The sequence below is a fragment of the Saccopteryx bilineata genome, chromosome 5 (assembly GCF_036850765.1).
Source record: "Saccopteryx bilineata isolate mSacBil1 chromosome 5, mSacBil1_pri_phased_curated, whole genome shotgun sequence".
Lineage (NCBI taxonomy): Eukaryota > Metazoa > Chordata > Mammalia > Chiroptera > Emballonuridae > Saccopteryx > Saccopteryx bilineata.
This window is the reverse complement of record NC_089494.1, coordinates 235,497,912-235,513,650: the sequence shown is the minus strand read 5'-3', so window position 1 is coordinate 235,513,650 and position 15,739 is coordinate 235,497,912. Positions and strand designations below refer to the sequence as shown.

Below are 15,739 nucleotides of genomic sequence, written 5' to 3'. Positions count from 1 at the left end.
TTGTCTCTGGGGCTCTGACATACCACATAGATATTGAATAGTGTGCATGCTGTACCAGGCTGCACAAACACACACACACACACACACACACACACACACACCATCATCAGAGGGACATGAAGACATGGGAGGCTATCTAAGTGTTATTTTCAAAGACTGGTCAGTTTGAAGAGTTGGCTGAGAGCTGACTTCTTCTGGTGGGATATTTGCTCTAAGAACCCTCCTATGCTCATCAGCCTAGAAAACTAGGTGAGTTGTACGGTATAGGGACTCAGGGTCTCATCCACCATCTGCAGAGCCCTTAGAATAGCACATCTGTTCCCAGCAATGTTTAAAGGGACTTTCCAGCTTTATGAAATGAAAGCCACCCATCAGGACTTTTTGAGTACCACTGATGAGCTTTATATGTGAATTTTTGCCAGCTCGCCAGACAGTCCCTACTGTTGCCAGAAACTTTGTAAAGTCTCTTTCATCTCTCCTTTCTTTGCACACAGAAGCAACCTAAAGGCTAGTAGATTAGTATAGGCTGCCCAAGTACCATGTGGCCCAAATGATTTCTATAATAAGTCCTCTCGTGAAAATCTGGGCTAGTCCAGCAGTTAGCCCTTGAAATTATTAGAATGAATTGCTTTGTGGACAGAGAGATGGGAAGGACATCAGATATGGTGGTTTCTTATGCTTGTTAAATGGATGGGTAATAAAAATGAGTAACTGTTCAGAGTATTTAAACCTAGTTTAAAATAAAAAGAATGAAGAAGCGTTTGGTTAGCCCCATTTATTCTTTTCATATTGAAATTGGTACTTACATACCCGAAGGGATAAGATCAGTCATTTTAATTCGGTTGCTGGTATCTCTGTTCTGAAATGTATTGACTTACTTTAACAGCCTTACCCAAGGGGCCGTGACAGATGCTGAGAACCTGGTATCCAAAGGGACCCATCAGGACGATCAGTTGGACACAGAAGCCGGGGCCCCACCCTGTGGGATGAACCCACAGCTAGCTCAGGGTAAGGATGGAAAAGCCCATCCCCAATGTGTAAGTTACTGGGATCCCCGTCGTCATCCAGACAGATACGATTTCTGCTGGCTTCAAGCTTCTCTTCTAGCTGATGCTAGTTAACACGGTGGATAAACTGCTGCCACCAAGTACCCAGACTCTCCATGGAATCACCCTGAAACCCCACCAGGCACTAGCACTTGAAAGAAAGGTGACTTACTGAGCAAAGGCGATGTTACTGAGCACTAAGTTTATGTTCTTCGTTTTGGCCTCAGATCCATCCCGGAACCAGCAGGTATCAAACCCGCCAATGAACACTTTAGAAGATGCGAAGCCAAAAACCCTCCCATTGGAGAAAAGCATTAACCATCAGATCGAGTCACCGAGTGAAAGGCGGAAGTAAGTAACCAAAGAAGATGGGTGTGGGATTCCTTTAGAAAAAAATAATAATAAAATGTATTGACTAAGAAGGGGGAAAATGGAAAAGTGTGTGATGGCAAGATGTTAGCAGCATTTTTGTGTTTTCTCTCCATTGAATCTCATTGACAAGGTAACAGATATTGATGGAAATTTAGGATAATCTTCCAGGCAAGAAATTATACAATCTGAATTTATCAATTGGAGAGAGGCAAAGTAATGTTTTTAACCCAAAACTCTAAACATTGGAAAAAATCTTCAGGAATGTATTACTAATTACTAATTTATTTAAATGAGTTAAATTGTCTCAGAGCCTATTGACCAATATTCTTTCAAGGAAAGTATGTTTCTCTCTCCTTATCATTCTCTCCCTTAAGCAGCTACCCAAGGCAATATTCTAATTTTATAAGATTTGTGTGTTATTTTTTACAATAATAATCCTTCCTAACATTTTGAAACATTTCAATATAATGGGCACCATGTTGAAGGGTTTGCATATCTCCTCTTTTTTTTTTATAAATTAACTCATTGAACTCTCTCAGTTGGGTTATTATTCCCATTTTTCAGATGAGGAAATTGAGGCTCAGGGATATTAAGTAACTTATCCAAAGTACTTGACTGGACAAGTGGTAGAGGAATTCAAAATGAACCCACAGTTCCATAGTGAGATCATATTTGGACCAGATGTTCCTTGTAATCAGTTTTAAAAATGGAACATTCATTTTAACTAGTCATTCTACCTGGACTCAGACCACGTGAATTCAAATTTTGACTCTGCCACTTGCCTGCATAGGGCTTTGAGCAAGTTGGTTGAATTTTCTCTGCTTCAGTTTCCTCATGGAAATAATGTAAATAATTATAATGGAAATAATGATGATATCTACCTGTGAGGTTTTTGCACCGGGCAAAGAAGGAGCATTAGGTGGTGGTTGTGACAATGACAATGATAGTAATGATGATGATGATGATAACTTTGTCTTATAAATTTATCTTTTTACCTTATTATTCTGTTACATTTTTCTAACACACAGTGTTTGAACCCCTTCCCCCTTTTCTCTTACGTCTACCTTGATTTTGTTTGTAAGTGCCTCGATGACACCCTGAACCCATAGAAGCTAAACTCACAGAGAAGTAATCATTATTGTTATTGGTCAGTGCAGTGGTTTTCCGCCGTTTCCTTTCGGCAACGGTACTCACACTTCGGGGTATTCAATGACAATGCAACATTCTGGAGGAAACAAGCTCTGCCCGAGGTGGGAGGTCAGGTGGGCAGGGGCTCAGGGGCCTGAAAGCAGTTAGAAGTCAGACCGACTAGTGCCCTCTCACTTCTGTGCTGGCATTTCTCTTTCCTCCTTTTCCTTTTTTCTGTGTTCTACCCCTTTCTTTACATATGAAAGTAACTTTTGTCAGCAAGGGCCCAGAACTGACAGCCTATTCACAGGCTGGGCTTATGTCACGAACAGCCCCTGTAAAGCCATTCTGGTAGCTTCTGTCTGGAGACCATGGTGCTTTGTCAATGCGTATGACTTAGCGCTTATTAAATATTTTGGAAACTGCCCCTAATCACATGTCCTCAAAATGAATTTATTAATGGGGTGGAAGCCACCTCACTGAAGAATACCTCCTTTAAGTTCTACCTTTTATTTCTGGGCTCTCTGTAAGAGCTTTGCCTATATCTTTACTCACCTCTCCCCTCCCACCCAGAGTATAATTTCTATAGCTAATTCAGCGTGCTATCTTAACTAAGCTAAGAACCTGGCAAAAAATAAAGATTAAAAAAATATTCTGTATTGTTTTATTTCTTAACTGAGACGCAGGGAGACAGAGAGACAGACTCCCACATATGCCCTGACTGGGATCTACCCAGCAAGCCCCCTATGGGGCAGTGCTCTGCCCATCTGGAGCCGCTGCTCCATTGCTCGACAACCAAGATATTTTAGTGCCTGAGGTGAGGTCATGGAGCCATTCTCAGTGCCTAGGGCCAATTTGTTCCAATGAGCCATGGCTGCAGGAGAGAAAGAGAAAGAGAGAAAGGAGAGGGGGAGGGGTAGAGAAGCAGTTGGGCACTTCTCCTATGTGCCCCGCCTGGGAATCGAACCGGGACATCCACACACAGGGCTAATGCTGGCTAAGCCTACTGGCCAGGGCCTATTCTGTCTTTTTGTTCAACAGTGCCAGCCTGGTTTTGACATTAAGCAGCCAGTGCATGTATAATCTTTGCTAGATGGAATTACTATTTTTGTCCTTTGTAAAACATTACATCTAGGACACTCTGTAGTCTTTTATTTGGTTATCAAGGAAGAGCTTTTTTTTTTTTTTTCCTTATCTAAAATGTCTTTTCTTGTAGGATTGGGCTTCTCTTTACTTGTCATAATTTTTGGCTCCTCTACCATGTTACAGGAAAAGCCCTCGAGAGAACTTCCAGGCGGGACACTTGTCCCCCTGTCCTCCCACTCCTCCTGGCCAGTCACCAAACAGGTACAAGAGGTCAGCAAGCCTTTCTGAGGCAGCTTTGTCTTGACGAGAGCCTGGAAAGCATAATTTTACCTGAATTAGTGCTTGCCAAAGGGTTTTGGGGGGGTCTTCCCATCAGGACTCTTTTCCACACACAGCTGGGAGGAAAAGAACACATTTCCCCATTCATCCGCCACCCTAAGAAGCAGCCAAGTGTCTGCCACGGGCGTGGCTGTGGCCATAGGCCTTTAATTATATTGTGTGGAAGCTGCAATCTAATAATGAAATCCACCAGACGGTTGTTGGGCTCCTCAGGCGGCGCCTTCTCCTCCAGGACGGCTCAGTGCTTCGAGGCGATGGTGCTTACAGAGAACCGGGCGGGGCCGAGCCACAGAACGGCGTCCTTCCCTCCCTCCTGCTCAGGCTCTCTAAGGATGGCTTCTGGACACTAACTGGGCCCCATGATATTCTTAAAAGCTGCCTGAGTTCCCATTCACTGGAGAAACCAACTCTTGAGTACTCCCAGATTGTCTCTGAGTGAGAGATTTCATTTAACGACTGAGTGAGAGGGCAGTCCTAGCAAACAGGGTCTGTCGAGGCCACCTGCTCTCTCCTTCGGCCTCCTTTCTGCAGCCGCTGTCCCTCTGACTGTACCCTGCTGGCTTCTGAATGATAGGGCAGCATATTTCCAGATATCTTGGGTCATTCCAGGAGCTTTCCGGACAGTAGCCACCTGCAGTCTGATCTCCGTGGTGGGAAAGCCGCCTCAGAGGACAGCCATGCAGCGTCCTCACCTGGTGTCGGTGCTGGGTCCGGTTCCAGGGCGTGGGCGGGCGTGTGCTAGGGGCTGCCGGGGTACACAGATGGGCTACACGCAGCCCGCGCCCTCCAGGGGCTCACAACGCAGAGAGGGTGTCAGGTGCCCGGATGATAGGCTCACGGAGTGTGGACACCAGGAGAGCTAGTAGAGACGACCTAATGCAGTCCTCTCGTTTTGAAGGCAAAGGGGAAACCCAGAGTGAGTTCTTTGCACCAGATCACAGAACTTGGTGACCAAGCAGAGATTAGATTCCCTATCTACTGAAGACCTGTTAGGCTGTATCATAAATGCTTCTCTGTTTTTAAACAAAAAAAAATATTTTTTTCTCTAATAGGTAAAAGAAATTCCCTAGTGGACCAATGACTCAATTATAGAAAAATTTAAAGCAACATTGGCACCTTAATAAAGCTAAACGTGATTATCTTTTAGGACCTAAATGAACACGTGATAAATATATAAAGCATTTGATCACTGTGATTAAATAAACCACAGCACAAACTTCTTGTAACAATTACCTAAAACACACACTTGCACACATCCGCAGGCATGCCACAGCGGGGGCCTGTTGTCTTCAGTCTAGCACTTACTTGCAAGTTATATCTAATGCTTAATTTCTGCTCGGAATCAGTTCAGTGATGGTCATTTCACTCATGATGTAAACAGCGTTAAAATCCACGTTTCCCTCTTTCTTGTGCACGAGGCTCCATGTTTGTGTGTCTCTCACTCATTGCTGCGTCTGCTCTTGCGCCCAGGTCAATAAGCGGCAAGAAGCTGTGCTCCTCCTGCGGGCTGCCTTTGGGAAAAGGCGCCGCGATGATCATCGAGACCCTCAATCTCTATTTCCACATCCAGTGCTTCAGGGTACGTATCCATCGCTCTGCTCTCCAGGCTCGGCATCAGAATGTCTTTTGGCATCATTTGTGCTGGGAAGCCCGTCCTGGAAATCCTGATGGCCTTTGCTCGTGAGGCCAGCCCCTTGTAAGTTGGACAGACATGGGTATGTGGAGTCCATCCTTCAGGATGAACCTCTCTGCTCCCTGCATCCCCCTGGGATGTTGGTGAGAAGCAGCAAAACAGGTTTGGGCAATGCGTCTTCTTCGTAAAACGGGTTTTGTTGCGAAAGAGTGTCTGTTCTAGCAGGAGGCTGAGAAGGCTACCCTGGGAGGACAGTGATGCTTGCGAATCCTTTAGGGCATGGGGTTCATTGGGAATGTCATCTCTTTGCTGCTTTTCAAACTCTTGTGACTAAATGGTGAAGATTTTCTGTCAGTTTGGTGTGGTTACAGCTAGTTGGAAAGCTGTAGGTCTCTGAATGAGTATGTCTGTGATCCCAAATTGACTATCATTTGCTCTGAGAAGCTGCCCTGCTCACCCAGACTAAGTCACTCGCCTTTATGACAGGTCCTGATAGAACCTTTCACGGTCCTTATCACTCACGATATGCTAGTGTATATAGTAATGGAATATATGATATATATGGTAATGGACGGAGATCTGACTTTGGATGGTAAACACACAATGCAGATTGTGTATATAATATATACAGATGATATATTATAGAATTGCATACTTAAAACCTATATAATTTTATCAACCAATGTAATCCCAATAATTTTTTTTCTTCTTTTCCAACTGAGAGGAGGGTAGATAGAAAAATAGACTCCCATATGCTCCCCAACCAGGTTCCACCCAGCAACCCCTATCTGGGGCCAATGCTCTATCCATCTGGGGCCATGCTCGAAACTGAGCTATTTTTAGGACCTGAGGCAGATTCTCCATGGAGCTATCCTCAGCGCCCGGAGCCAATGCTTTCAAACCAGTTGAGCCCTGGCTGCAAGAAGGGGAGAGAGAGAAAGGGGGGGGTGTAAAAAAGCAGATGGTCACCTTTCCTGTGTGCCCTGTCCGGGAATTGAACCTGGGACATCCACACACCAGGCCAATACTCTACCACTGAACCAAACAGCCAGGGCCTGTAATCCCAATAAATTTAATTAAGAAAATAAAAATAAAGTAGTTCTTTCATCTTGACTGAGAAACAGTATGTGATAGAGGTTAACAGTATAAGCTTTGGAATTGACCCAACACCACCTACCAGTTTTACAACCTTGAACAAGGCAGCTAACCCCTCCGAATTAGTGTCCTTCTCTGTAAAATGCAAGGAGTTGCCATAAAATGCTAAAAGTGTGTTGTGGCTCTAAGTCAATTCTTAGTGCAGTATCTAATGCATAGTATTCAATAGTTGCTCAACAAATATGGAGTTTGTATAAGTGATTATGGTGCTATTCATGTAAATAGTAACTAAATATTATAAAGAAATTCCTTATGCACCTCATTAACTTTGTTCTTTCTGCCCAAAAGTGTGGAATTTGTAAAGGACAGCTTGGAGATGCCGTGAGTGGGACGGATGTTAGGATTCGAAATGGTCTTCTAAACTGTAATGACTGCTACCTGCGATCCAGAAGTAAGTACTGTGGTGAGATGGGTGAGTGCAATCATATGACTTTCCTAGGACCCGTCTGAGGAATTCAAGTGTCTCCGCCCATCAGTGGCACTCCCGCCCTGAGAGAAAGGTTTTTGGCATTTAGGTAAAGGAAGCAATCATGAAGTGACCCCTTATGTACCGCGTATTTCTTGTTGGAAGTTACCGCTTGCGTGTGGCCAAATTCTTTTCATCCAGCAGTTCACTAATACACCAGCAGATAAAAACTGTGGGCCAAGTCTTCTGATTCTGAGATGTTGCCTGAGCTCCTGTAGAGATTTTGATGAAATACACTGCTCACAAACATTCGGGGATATTTCAAAATGAATATAAAGCGATAAAGTCTCCCCGAATGTTTGTGAGCAGTGTAGAAGGCAGATGTAAGGTCAAGAAAGCATGATTCGCTTGCTGAGGCGTATCTTTTGAAGACCAGCGCCATTGAGGGGGGGGCTGGATGTTAAGTGTAAAGAATGGCTCTCCGCTATTCATCAAACTAAGCACCAGCTCCTCAGGAGCTTTGTGCCCTATATTCAGGAGTTTCATGACATAATATTTTGTTGTTCCCAACTAAAGAGAAAGTTTCTTGAGAGGCCTAATGAGGTGTTCTGCTTCTCTGTGAATCCCTGTCCCTGTCCATCCCTTAGTAGGTAATCAGAGCATGACAGGTATGTGCTGCCTGGGAGCTCCGTGAACAGCCTGCCCTCTGGTCTAGTGTCTAGTTCTGTGCCGTAGAAGGTTCATGTTGGTTTCGGGGGCAGCAGGGGGTGCTGTTGCCCAGCTGCTGTTTAGAAAATCTGAAAACAGTCAGTGGCTAAACCTCTGAATCCTACCTCCCTTCCACCATAAATACAGCCCTTCTGGTGGATAGACGAGACAACCAGAGACTTTCTATGCAAATTCATCAGTCAGAAAAATTCTTTCTTAAAAAAAAAAAAAGGAATAAAGTGATGGTGTGTGAAATTCAAGAATGTTTTATTATCTCTCCAAGTAAATGAAATGACATTTTTTATAGCTTTTTTAACCTGCAACTCAATCTTTGAGGCTAAAGATTTCAAGAATAAAAATTGAAATTATATTGCTTTATAGCTATAGATTATATTATGAAAAATATATACATTTTTAATAAAAATGTAATCAAGCCCAGGTGATTTTGATCTATGATAAACATTTGACTTGGAGTCAGAAGTGTTCCAGCTTAGAGTTGGTACCAACAAACTGAACTATTTATATTATATATTCTGTTTTTATATTATATATTTATACCAGGTATCATAATATACACATGTAACATATAATATATATTATATATTAAACCATGTACATATAATATATAAACACATGCTATAAACATATTTATATTATGTGTATATATTATATTATACATTATATACACATGGTATGTATTTATATACACATGGTATAAACATAATATTTATTTTAATTTTTACATTGTGTATTAAATATATAAAATATGGTATAAATAGTATACCACATATATATATATACCATGCATACACAAATACAAATATATTTTTATTGAATTTTTGTTTTATCTTTATACATTAGAAGTGAAAACTAAATTATTTTTTCCTCAATTTTCAAAGTTATCTTGTAGTATACATATTATATAAATACTTTTTTCTCAGCCCAGCTGAGTATGAATCATGGTACCAGAAGAGGGCGCTGTTAGGTTGCAGGCCTGCTGGGCCAGATTTGGCAGGTGCTGTAAATCTGAACTTCTTTCACAATTAAAGTGCTTGAAGGTGCTGGCAGAGAACAAACATGAACCCACCTCTGGGTGACAGGGACCTGTTCTCCTTGAGATTTGTATTTTAATTGAGAAGTTGGATGATTCGTTGTCATTTCTTTTGGAAATTAGCTTTTGGGATCTAGGCCAGGAATTTTTTTTTACCTGTGGATACGAACATAAGGGACATTAACTGCTTTTAATTCTAAATCTGAAGACAAAGCTGTGGAGTTTCAGTAACAGTCTCATAATATGAGAAATAAGAAAATGATTTGGAGATAGACAGTTTACTTTATATTTTAATGCGATATTTTACTAGGATTTTATTTAGAATATTAAGAAACTAAGAAGAAGGCAAAAAGTCTTATCACTCTGCCAAGATAACCTCTATAAACATTCAAAATAATAAATAAGAAAAAGTTTTAAATGTTATAAAGGTAGACAAATGGGATGTTCAGAAAGATACCAAATTAAAAAAATTTTTTAATTTCCCAAGTAAACCACTTTCTAATAATTGCTTGGGGGGGCAGAATGTATGTGTGTATAGGTGTATAGGTGTATAGGTGTGCACACGCACAGTTGCATGTGTTGGTTTTTATTTCACAAAGGTAAGCACTTAGTGTTCTGTCTGTAGTTTTTATTCCTGCTTATTTTAGCTTACTAATTTATCTTGGCAGTTTTTCCATATATCGTGTTCTTTCTCCTCATTCTTTTCAATGTTTTTTAAATAGCTGCATACAATCCCATTGTATAGACTCACTATCATCGAATACTAAATCTCCATGAACGGGCACTTCAGGTCTTTCCGATTTTCTAATATTATTTTTTAAATGGTCCGATGAAGATCCTGTACGTCTGTCCTGTTGCACAGTTGAAGCATTTCCACAGGGTAGATTGTAAGCAGTGGGACTGCTGAGCTAAAAGGCACGTGCTTTCTACATTTTCAGCCAACTTGCCAGCCTGTCTTCCGGAAAAGTGCACTCTCCCTGCAAAGTGCAGGAGAGCCTTTCTCTCTGTGCCCGTGTAGGCTCTACCGATCATCACACTTCTTACATCTCCACTCTGCCAGGGGCTGGGGAGCTCATTGCTTTGATCTGTGTGTGCCTGTAATTATAAGTGAGTCTGAACATCTTTTCATCTGTTTATTCACCATTTATCTCTCTTTTTCTATTAAAAAAACAAAATGTACTTCTTTATCCTTTGCCCATTGTTCTTTTGATTTATATGAACTTTTTGTAATTGAAGAAATGTTTCTTTTCTTTTATATTTGCTGCTTGTTGCGATTATCATTAGTCTTTCTACTTTGTGGGGGGTTTTTTTCACGTAGAAAAGATTTTCATTTAGGTAATTAAGCATATCTTTATTTTTTTTTCTTTTTGGACCCTGTGTTTTGCATCCCACTTAGAAAAACTCTCACTACTCCAAGGTTGTAAATTGAACTGAGAGTTCTCCTAACGTTGTTTTTGTTCTCTTTCCCACGTGTAAATTTGTGACATCAGGAATGTATTTGGGAATAAGAAATGAGATAGCTCTCCAGCTTTTTTTTTTTTTACCCCCAATTAGCCACTTGTGTGAATGTAACTTAAAAAATAATCAGTCCCTTTTTTCCTCACTAATTTGAAATACCAGCGTTCTCATCAACTAAGTCCACATGGATATTTAGCTTTATTTCTGAATATTTTATGTTTTATTAACCCATTTACTCTTATTGAAGTTTTAATTACTATAGCTTCATAATATGTTTTAAAATTGAGTGATAACAGCCACCTTAACGTCAATTATTTTTTCTAAATTTTCCTAACTCTTCTCTCATGTTTCGCTTTCCAGATAAATGTTAATATCGCTTTAGTTAGGCTAAACGTTGAGTTGACACATGACAGGGAGAAAGACCAGCACATCTGAGAATACTGCTCACTTTTTTCTTGGTGTCGTAAGGAAGAAATATACATAAAGAGTGACTAGGTGGAGGGGATAATAATGAGCTAGAGAGGTATCAATACACTTGAATTGGCTGAATATACCCCAGATGCAATAAAAGAGTCAGAATGGAAAGAAATAGCTAAAAATCATTTTTCTTTTTTTTTTTTATTTGATTTTGATCTGAGTTGAGAAGAGGGGAGATGGATAGATATGAGGGGTGGTTTACATCATAGGCATTCTAAGCGAAACAAAATAATTTCATTGTGTGGAATAATAAAACCTGAATATATAATCCTATTTTCTTCAAGTAACTAGTCACATTTAAATGAAATTTTTCTCTTGGACAGGAAAAATAGCATAACAGCATATTAAAATGCAATTCCTAAAAGCAATGTAAACAGTTTTTAAGTTCATATGTAAATGGCAATGGAAGTGCAAAACAAATTACCTGTCACGAATGGAGCCGTGACATGTTTAACTTGTGCCATTTGTGCCTGGGTGCTGGGTGCCTGTGTCTTTGTGTCTGTTCCATCATTCACTCGCATGAAATGCATTTAACGCAAAATCCCCGGGGTCTTTTCCAATGTTGCGATTGCCTCATCACAACTCTAGTGCAGCGAAGGAGGAACTTTGTGAAGGTTTCAGCAGGAAATACAGAACCTGAACCATTCTTCCTAGATACAGTTGCCAGATGAAAAACAATACGCCCAGGTTAATGTTTGGTTTTGGTGGGGGGGGGGGGGGTTGCCCTGTTAAGTTTGAATATCAGCTGAACAAAGAGTTCCTTTGTGCACGTGTGTTTTAAGTAGGGCATGTTTAGGACGGAGCACTACTGTATCCCAAATATCATCAGGAATGTAGACTTCTGCTCAAAATTGTATTTGTTGTTTCTCGGAGGACAATTTTTACTGGGTGTTCTGTATTTTTAATTGCTAAATTCAGCAATTTTGTTTCTAGATCATAGGTCAAAGCCCTCCTATTGCAGTGTATTTATTCTTAGAAAAACCAAACATAAAGAGACTGAGAGAATATTTTCTTGCTTATTTGCCAAAAAGACAAAGTGGAAAAGTTGATGGGATCATTTGGTCAAGGATGAAATCCAGAGGATTCAGGCAGATTTTACAGGGCACATGAATTGCTTGGGCTCCTTGGTAAATTCTGGGACAGGGCTCACAAGTCTGCATCTCTGACAAGTTCCAGTTAATACCAACACTGCTCCTCCTGGGACCACACCTTGAATAGTAGGGTGAGCCAAGTTTTCCTCCCTAGAGGGAACCGACTTTGACAGAGGTCATAGCTACTTTGGGAAGTCTTTAAACATCTGAAGCAAAAAGCACTGACTACTTCACATGTTGCTCTGATTTCTTTATCACAGGTGCTGGCCAACCCACAACATTGTGACGTGGTTTTCAAGCATCCAGATCACTCACCATTTCTTTCTTGAGAGTGTCCCCTGGCAATTGTTTAACAGAATCCCAAGTTCAGGGGCTTCTCAGCATTCATCTAATTTCTGAAAGGCTATTCTAAAAGATGGTATCTGTTCTTTTATAGCACAGTGTTTGTGTTTCTCCTGGGTTTTTTTGTTTTGTTTTTTTTTGTTTTGGCATTTGCACAGTATATACAAAAGAATATTGAATTGTAATGATTCTGACTAGTTCAAAAGAAGTCTTAGCATGGTTAAACAGCCTTACGGTTTAAACTATGTTATTCTCTTCTTTTGGGAGTTAATGAGATAAACGATTCAATAAACCTGTTTTGTTTTAGTATTTCTAGAAATTAAATACTTTGTGTTTACAAAATTGAGCTGCAGAAAGTGCAAGACATGCCAATTTGAGACATGTGGTCTTTTAAGACAGGAGCATACAATTAATGCATCTCAGAAACTAAAAACCACCACATCATATAGCTCGGAGCTATAACTTGTTTTTAATGCAAAGACACTAGTCTGATAATAAAAACTGTAATCCTGAAACATTTGTGTTACTTACCTTTGAGATAGAAGTTATACCAATAAATTATTGCACCATTAGTATTAGGTCTTGTATACTTTGAAGGTTATGTTATTGATAGAGTCTGGTCCATCCAATAAAGAGAACCCATGCAATATCAGCTTGACTTACACTCTGGACATTGCCCAAGAGGAAAATATTTTAGTCATCATTTCCAAAGTGATTACCAAAATATGTGAGAAAGTTTGATCTTCAGAAGAGTGGGGGGTCAGTGCTAGCCGGGAGGGCTTTGTTGCTTGTTTCTCTTCAGACTCTATAGTCAATAGAAGACTTGGTATAAGACATATGGAAGCTCTCGTTGAGCTCAGTCCTCCATTAAGTGAGACCACTGCTCACCCTTGCCTGCAAGTTCTTCTTGAAGGCCTGAAGCCCCGGTGTCTAAAGGAAAGGATTAAGTTCATTCTAATAGAATCCAAATGACATACGATGTAATAAGCCACTGGTGTGTGATCGGCAAAAATCTACCGGTCCCATATGCGCTGCCCGCTGTAATGGACATCTGCTGTTCCTCCTTCTCCTACATCACCAACTCTCAAGAATTCTGGACCTTGCTCGTGGAGACCTTCAGAGAGGAGGAACATTTGTGGAGAGCTGATTATTTTTTGCCTTCTGTGGTGATTTTCAGCTGGCCAAGAAAGGAATCCAGTTACTAAAAAGAATCATGTTTTAAATCTCCAGATTGTTTTCTTTAAGACTGGGGAAAGGGGGACTATTTATTCTGCCTTAAAACGCTGGCAAATAAGTGAGGATGACATGTTGTGAATGTAGACTATGGATATCCTCCTAATAGGTTAATGTAGTCAGAAAAGGAGATCAAGTAGATGTTTTTCTGTTATGTAAGCAATAATTTCTTTCTGTGTCTTATTAAGTATGACTAGCAATTATTTATTTACATGCTAGACAGTTCTCTGCATGCAGGTTCCGTGTGAGTGCCGAAATTTTCCTCAGCCACTGGAGGTATTTGACCATTTTGTCATTTGGATGAGCTGTTGTTAGATTGAAATTTATACATCATTTCATTAAAAATTGTGCCTTAGAAAATGCGGAGCTGTTGCACACAGTGGTGAATTATGGATGTAGTACATTGAACAGAGATGAAGTCACTTCCAAGTTACCAAGACTTCTCACGGCGGTGATTGCTATTTTACAGAGGGAAAAAAATATTTAAAAAAGGAAAATGAAAAAAAAAATAGAAAAAAATTAAAAAAGAAAAAGTTTTGAAAATGTACAGATTAAGTTCAATATTTTGATTAACCACCTGCATGTTTTATTAAATATTTTGATAATGTGATGTTTACACTTTGCATGATATTAGCAGAGTACTTTACCAGAAATAATGCACAAAACATGTACAATATGATCATTCATAACAGATTTTTATAGAGTACTTTTTACATGTGGAGCTCCATCCGTTATGTAGGGATTATGTGAATATAGCACATTCTCTCCTGGTTTCACAAACCCATTTATACACATTTCTTAGTGAGACTCATTGTACATGTATTGAAGCTAGAATCGAGTCAAGAAAAATAAAGCCCATTCTCCAACTGCAAAATGTGCTTTCCCATAATGAACAATAGTCACCAGCACAGAATAATCTCCAACATTTTCTAAATTCTAATTGCCAACTGTTTCTATTTCTATTTGATTTATATTTCATTTGGAGTCTGTTACATGGCAGCTCGGGCAGACTAGATCTTGTTTTTTCCAATGTAGCATAATGAGTATGATCTATTTCTTTTCAAATAATCTTTGAGATCCCAGGAAAAAAAAATGCTCTGCTCTGTAGAGCTACAATATAAATGTGTTTGCTTAAAAAACAGATGAGGCAAGTGAATGATTTATTGTTCCTGAGGAAGTATATCTGATTTTTTTTCTTATACTCCAAAAGCTAGTCCCTTCTCTCTCTTAAGAAAAAAATGGGTAATTCTGTTTTTCACTAGCAAACTTTCATGACATGTCCTCATTCTTTCTATGTAGTGTTATTAATGCAATACATGTTATAGTTATCTACACACAGTGTAAGACTGAACGAACTGAAATGATCCACCTCGTGGGAGTCCGTCCAAAAGATGTTACTGTTCTGGGTGGGCCGGTGTTCCATATCAGTTACACTAACCTTCATTTAAACTATTTATTCTAAAATGCCTCTGAGAAATAGTAAAAAAAAAAAAAATTAAAAATTGTCTAAAATGCAACAGCTTTTATAGTAAATGTACATTTATAAATAAAATATTCAAATCAACTTTGTATTCTATTGATTTTTTTTTTTGGAGGGGAGGTGGGCAGGTCATTTTTCTGATAGGAAAGAGAGAAGCCAATTTTCTTGTGTAGTTTTTGGTCCAGGGTTATGTAGAGCAGTGGCCCCCATCCCCCGGGCCATGGACTGATACCGGTCTGTGAGCCATTTTGTACCAGTCCGCAGAGAAAGAATAAATAACTTACATTATTTCTGTTTTATTTATATTTAAGTCTGAACAATGTTTTATTTTTTAAAAATGATCAGATTCCCTCTGTTACATCCATCTAAGACTCACTCTTGACGCTTGCCTCGGTCACGTGATACATTTATCCGTCCCACCCTAAAGGCTGGTTCGTGAAAGTATTTTCTGACATTAAACCAGTCCGTGGCCCAAAAAAGGTTGGGGACCACTGACATAGAGGATGACAAGGAGCCACTAAGGAATTGCCTTCCATGGAAGGATTCAAGCACCTTGAGATGAGACACACAAAAACCAGAAGAAACCAGACAAACGCCAGTGGAAATGATATGAAACAACCAAACTCTGGGCAGCTGCCAGTGCTGGCTACAGAACACCAAGCCAAGCCCTCCGAGGGGCTGCGTTCTGCCACTGTCCCCAGGACTGTCCCAAGGTTCCCTCCCATGTAAACATA

At 40.0% G+C, this 15,739-nt stretch overlaps 1 protein-coding gene across 36 annotated transcripts in view; it reads left to right on the top strand.

The window, feature by feature from the left end:
- LIMCH1 (LIM and calponin homology domains 1) overlaps positions 1-14,989 on the top strand; it is a 335,363-nt gene extending 320,374 nt beyond the window's left edge. For 13 of the 36 annotated variants that reach the window (XM_066233748.1, XM_066233755.1, XM_066233753.1 and 10 more), the window contains 6 exons: positions 887-1,008; positions 1,274-1,397; positions 3,816-3,902; positions 5,442-5,550; positions 7,048-7,150; positions 12,211-14,989. In XM_066233748.1, the coding sequence (XP_066089845.1) occupies positions 887-1,008; positions 1,274-1,397; positions 3,816-3,902; positions 5,442-5,550; positions 7,048-7,150; positions 12,211-12,236 (571 nt within the window). In that variant the 3' untranslated portion in view covers positions 12,237-14,989. The remainder of the gene's footprint in view (positions 1-886; positions 1,009-1,273; positions 1,398-3,815; positions 3,903-5,441; positions 5,551-7,047; positions 7,151-12,210) is intronic. The other 23 variants (XM_066233763.1, XM_066233759.1, XM_066233764.1 and 20 more) reach the window with 2 other exon arrangements.
- Positions 14,990-15,739: the final 750 nt, after the last annotated feature.